A 6,257-nucleotide genomic window follows, 5' to 3' on the forward strand; every position below is an offset into this window, starting at 1 on the left:
AACCGAGCCCACCACTTTCCGGACCACGACCGGCTTAGTGGTACCATTTGGGGAAGCAATGACCTGCAAAATACTACTAGAACCACCACGAGGTTCTCAAACAACACTACCAACACGAGGTACACACTATAAAAACATATAATAATCACACAATCACAATAATCCGGGTGCTTAGACTAGTCTTGCTATCCACTTAGCCCAGACATCGTCTCAAGCCTCAGATCCACAAACTTACACCTAGACCGGTCCAGCTATCCTAGCTCGGAAGCCATCTCCGATTTCAGGAACCTGCATTAAAAATTCGTGTTAACAAACAATTAACTGTGACTCACAGTGATTAAGCGATGTGGCTCGACTCTTTGATTCCGGATGTTGACCAAACCCTTTTTCTCCCCTCCAAATCTTCGTCTTGGTACCGTGATGTTAAATCCCAAAATCCAACGTCGATGTCTTGAATGGAATGGTCTGGACTGATCAGAACTCGGAAAAAACCTTCTTTCACTTCTGGACAGTCTTTCGGAACTTCCCGGCAGTTTATCGGTCTTCGGAAATGTCTATACTTCTAAAGCACCTCGCTTCTTTTTTTCTCTCTCTCTCTCTAGCCACGCTTTGCTTTGGTTTCTATGGAATGAGATGAGTAAAAGTGGTGAAGGGTGGCTGGGTATATATAGAAGTTGCCAGCCAATAAGAATGAGCCACCCGATCGCCTGTGTGTCGTCCTGCATGCTTCCGGTCGCATGTGTGGTGACACATGGGCATTCACATGCCCTGTTGCATGCCTCCATTACATGCCAGGAGACACCACCACGTCCACATATCTCTCAGCATGTCTGGGATTCATTTGTCTCGACACACGGGCCTCTGCATGTCGGTTCGCATGCGCAGATCGCAGGTACTGCGACACCTCGTGCTTCTGTGTGTCGAGCTGCATGGAAATGCTTCATGCATGTCTACACCTACTTATTTTGTTGACACTAAACAGGTTAAATAGTTGACACCACGTCCTGATCCCTTAGATCAAGCCATCTCGAGCTTCTCGGTCGATTTGCGCGATTTCGGCCCTTCTGGTAAATTTTCGTCCCGCAATCAATCCCGAATATTTTTCCATTCCCAATCTGATGAGCTGTATATTTTTAATAGACTCCAGACTAACCTTAACCTTGAGGATAAAAATATCCCGAGCCTTCGGCTTCCCCAAGAAATTCCATAAAACCGAAATTAGAGGTTTTTTTCTTTTTTTTTTAAGACGGCCTATTACATTGTCCAACGAGACAACATCCCATAAGCAGGAAAGTCACTTATCGTCCACAGAAGAAGTACTCGCATCGTAAAATTGTTTTTCAACGAACAATCATACGCCCTCACCCCTTCTGACCACAACTCCTTTAGCTCTTGTATCAATGATTGAAGTAAAACATCTAGCGACCGTTTTGGATGCTTCGGCCCAGGGATTAATATGGTTAAGAACATAAATTCTTGTTTCATGCACATTTCCGGCGGCAGATTGTACGGCGTATGAATGACTGGCCACAAAGAATATTGTCTCCCAGACATTCCGAATGGACTAAATCCATCGGTGCATAACCCAAGATAGACATTCCGAATATTTCTACTGAAATCTGGGTGTACCTTGTTGAAATGTTTCCACGCTCTTGCATCTGATGGGTGAGCGACCTCGCCATCCCTCTGGACATGTTAGGCATGCCACCTCATCGATGCAGCAGTCCTCTCAGATTGATATAACCTTTTCAACCTGTCTGTAATTAGTAGGTACCACATCCTTTGGTACGGTACCATATTCCTCCAACGTCCTTGTGGTTTGAATTGTGGTTTCTTGCAGAATCGACACTTTTCTAGCTTCTCATCATCTTTCCAGTAGATCATGCAGTTGTCGATGCAAACATCTATCATCTCCGAAGGCAACCCAAGACTATAAACCAATTTCTGAATCTCATAATAAGATTCAGCAGACACGTTGTCTTCTGGCAAATACTCTTTAAACAACTCCGTCCATGCATCCATGCAATTCTCAGGTAAATTATGATTCGTTTGATATTCATCATCCTAGCTACTAGAGACAATTAGAGAGACCTTCTCTACAACCAGTGTAGATTGGTTGATTTGCAGCATCTAGCATTTCATAAAACCTTTTTGCATCCAAATTAGGTTCTTCTACATTTCCAGTTCCATTAGCTATTGTTGTAGTTGTTTCTAAAAATGCATTAGTAATCATGTCTTGAACCCTATCATGATCTACCATCTGATCTTCTTGATGATAATTATATTCATTATGCAAATGATTCGGTTCTTCATTATTACTAGCATCCTCAAAATTATTATTACTACTACTTGCTTCATTTCTACCATAACCCTCTTCGTGTTGATACTAAATATAATATTGTGGTGTAAATCCTCTGTTTATTAAATATTTCCATACAGTTTCACTACGTGCAAATTTTGAGTTCTTGCATTTCCGACAAGGGCAGAACATTTTACCGCTTTCCTGCGTGATCGGTGTAGAGCCCGCCTGGTACATGAATGTCTCTAGTCCGCTCAGAAATGCATTCGTCACTCTCCCTTCCGAATCTTTATGGGAATACATCCAACTCCATAACTCGTAAATATTACCGCCATCCGCCATTTTTTTTTTAGAATTTTTTTCGGAATTTTTTTTTGGAAATTTTCGTGGAAATTGTTTTGGAAATTTTTTGGGAATTTTTTTTTTTATAATTTTTCTGGAATTTTTTTTCTCAAAATTTTTTTTCTTCTTTTCCTTTGTGTGTTTTGAGAGAGTGAGTTGTGAGAAATGACATATATATAGAAACATTTTCGAGCTTGGTAGGTGAAGTATAACAATGATTTTACTAGGAAAATTTTACTAGGGTTTTACATCTCTCTTACATCGGTTTTACAAGGAATTTACAACGAAATTAGACAATTCAAAGCACACTGAATACACGTTTTCACCAATAAATAACGGTAACATGTTTCGTCGTAATATCCTCGTAAATTTATGACGAATTTTGTTTGCGACGTACTTTCGTCGTAAATGTACATTGTATTTACGACGAAACTTTTTCCTTGTAATTTTACGTCTACGTTACGACGAATTTCTATTTCGTCGTAACATCCTCGTAAACTACTCGTAAGTTTACGAGAAAAAATTTTCCTCGTAACTTTTTATCGTTACGGAAATGTATTCTTGTAGTGATATACTATTTAAGGAAACTTGAGAGGGTAAATCACATTAAAATAAATATTTGTTAAGTGAAAATTTTAATTTTCTTATATTTTAAACGGTAATTAGATGAAAACTAATATTCACAAAAGTTATTAGTGTATACTTTTTGACGAAACAGTGTAAATTCGGTATTTTAGTACCTTTCTAATTTTAATATAGTGTGTACTAGAAAAAAGAGAAGAAGAGAATTGCAATAGTGCATGACTATTTACTATACATGAAAAGTTTGAAAAACAAAGTATTAAATAATTCATTTTAAAAGTTAACTAGACGTTGATCCGTTCTTAAAAGAGCGTTATATTTTTTGTTTTACATTTTGTTAGAAATTTAATTTTTATATTTGTGTGTTTTTAGTTATATATGTGCTTTTTTGTATAATATTTTTCTTAAATAATTAATAAAATATTTTAATAATTGTATTAAAATAGTTGGATCACGCATATATCAATAGGTCATGTACTGTTTTAATCAAATAGATTATACGACGTCATTTTATGTAGCATCTTTTCGTTGATATTTATGTTAGACTGGACCGGACAGAAAAGAGAATTTCCCAAAAAGAAAAAGTAGATGGCGACGTCGAAGCTTCAAGCACTCTGGAACCACCCGGCGGGACCTAAGACAAGTGAGTCAACTCAGATTCTGTTCACATTATTTCTTGACTTCCAATTTTCGTTTTATATTTATTTCGCTACATTCATGGAAATCAATTCGAATCTATGCATCATTCAAAATCTAACGATTTATGAATTTTAACCCTGTATGACATTTATTTGGTCTAATAATTTTTGGCTCTAATGTCTGACAATCCTGCGTTTGATTATTATGTTGTTACTCCTCTCTAACAACTTAATACTCTAATTGTAACCAATAAATGATTCAGCTCATTCTAATTTTTGGTCTTATCAGTTCATTTCTGGGCTCCAACTTTCAAATGGGGTTTAAGCATTGCTAACATTGCAGATTTCCAGAAACCTCCAGAGAATATTTCATACCTTCAGCAAATTGGTATATACACACATTGTGGTTAGTTACTACTTCTTAGTTGTACCATATCTCAAAATCTTCTGACTACAGTTATTCTAATTGTTTGTATAAGCTGTGACATGTACTGGAATGATTTGGTGTCGTTGTAGCACTGTAATCACTCCTGTAAGTTTCGCTTACTTCTTGCTTTTTGAGTTTGTTTTTTTGTAATGATTTCCTTATTGGAATATTTTTCTCGTTTTACAGAAAAACTGGAATTTGTTCAGTGTTAATGTTGCTATGGCAGCGACAGGAGTATACCAACTTTCTCGTAAAATAAAGTAAGAACAATATGATATCAAAAATAGTCAAATTACTTTACACGACATGATGATTCGTATGCATCAGTAAGTATCAGACGCCATTTTTGCTTTAGCGTTTGCGATCAACTAAGAATGTTTGCTTAATGTTTATAGGTATGATTATGTAACTGAAGGAGAGGCTGCTGCTGAAAATGAATGATGATGAAAAATTTGTGAAAGCTTTCTGATGAAAAGGTTCTTTCGCAAGTGTCTTGTAACGACATTTCTTTTCCAAATCAACATATGCCAATGTTTGATTTTTATTAGACAGTGAATGATAAGAGTCACATGCTTGATAAATAATAAATCAACATGTTCTCCAAAGATATATCAATGTGTCTTCGTCTCGAGTCTGAGTAAATTATGATTGAACAATTGGGGAATATGATTGATTGTTGTGGAATTTCAATAAGGTTTAAGCTGTTTCAATTGCTAGCTTCTGTGTTTTCGTATTAAAATAAATCATATTACTTCATTATTTCAATCCATTCATACTGAACCGAGCTGATCCAATCCAAACTAAGAGAAAAAAAGATATTATAAAAAGTGAATCAATTTTAATTTACTCCATCCATATGTATCTAAAATAAACTTGAACAATTATTAAACGAGAATCAAATCGAAATGAGATTTCTGTTGTTTTAGTGTACCAGTTTTTCCATGTTAACCCACTTTATATCTAATTAAATGAGATTTCATATACATTTTCTAGGGGGTTATTGGAATACGTAGGCATTGTCTTTGAGTTTAATGTTGTAGCATCCTTGTCTTTTATAATTTTATTACATGTTTGTATGCCTTTTTTGTTAGACTTTAGTTTCTAGAGAGTTCTCAAATTTGTACGCCGATTGTATTTAGCAGAAATATTAGTTATTGTTATAAACAAAGGTACGGTGGAAGCTCATATTCGAAGGTCTATACTCTTTTGTCTTTGTATTTCCTAGCTTATATTGTATTAGGATTTTATATTTATGTAATTTCCTATATAAATGGTTCCTTATTGTCCAATAAAGATATTGATTTTTCCATTATTTTCATAACACGTTATCAGCACGATAGCCTCTAACCCTAAACCCTCACGAAATATTCTTCAACTCAGCCGAAAATAAAAAAACTCTAACCGCAAAGAAATCTGTCTCAGAACTTCAAAGAGGTCGTTCTCTCAAACCATGAGGACCCAGAAAACGATCAAGATATCAAATCGAAGCCCTCGCCGAGACGAATCCGTCAGTGCAAACCGCTTGTCGATCTGACCACCAACGCGCCCTCACGCACATATAAAGTGCACGCCGATTTGATTTGGAAACCAAATCCAATTCCAACAAGGATTTTCTAGCCGAACTCAACTCATGTGCAAGATAAGTTTATCATACCTTAGTTGATTCATGTTATCTCGTTGGCGTTCATGTTATCTAATGCTCCTCGTGTTGTTTCATGAGCGGGAATTAAAATCTAATATCAACAAGGAGTTCAAGCCGAGAGGAGTTGCTGCCCGTGCGATCAAACTCTCTTTTTCATTCAGATCAAAAGGAGTTCATAGGCGTTCCCGATCCGTCTCAGCTCACCTACAGACGATCTCAGTCCGATCCTAGCTCAGACAAACTCAGCCTCAGCTCGCGACAACTCCATCTCACGGACAGCTCGTGACCTCAGCCTCAATCCGTTCGCGATCCGATAGCAGGCAGCTC

The 6,257-nt window shown here is 36.8% G+C and overlaps 1 protein-coding gene across 4 annotated transcripts; it reads left to right on the forward strand.

Annotated features, from left to right (window-relative positions):
- The first annotated feature begins 3,784 nt into the window (after positions 1-3,784).
- LOC106316932 (mitochondrial pyruvate carrier 2) lies at positions 3,785-5,004 on the forward strand. 4 transcript variants are annotated; one of them, XM_013754793.1, is made up of 5 exons: positions 3,785-3,866; positions 4,151-4,267; positions 4,341-4,393; positions 4,475-4,548; positions 4,684-5,004. In XM_013754793.1, the coding sequence occupies exons 1-5, from the start codon at positions 3,812-3,814 to the stop codon at positions 4,727-4,729; spliced, it is 345 nt and encodes a 114-aa protein (XP_013610247.1). In that variant the 5' UTR covers positions 3,785-3,811; the 3' UTR covers positions 4,730-5,004. The 4 variants fall into 4 exon arrangements, with proteins under 4 accessions (XP_013610247.1, XP_013610250.1, XP_013610251.1 ...); XM_013754796.1 differs by having other exon boundaries at positions 4,205-4,267; XM_013754797.1 differs by having other exon boundaries at positions 4,205-4,249.
- The last annotated feature ends 1,253 nt before the right edge of the window (positions 5,005-6,257 follow it).

Source organism: Brassica oleracea, chromosome C9, assembly GCF_000695525.1.
Source record: "Brassica oleracea var. oleracea cultivar TO1000 chromosome C9, BOL, whole genome shotgun sequence".
In the NCBI taxonomy this organism is placed as follows: domain Eukaryota; kingdom Viridiplantae; phylum Streptophyta; class Magnoliopsida; order Brassicales; family Brassicaceae; genus Brassica; species Brassica oleracea.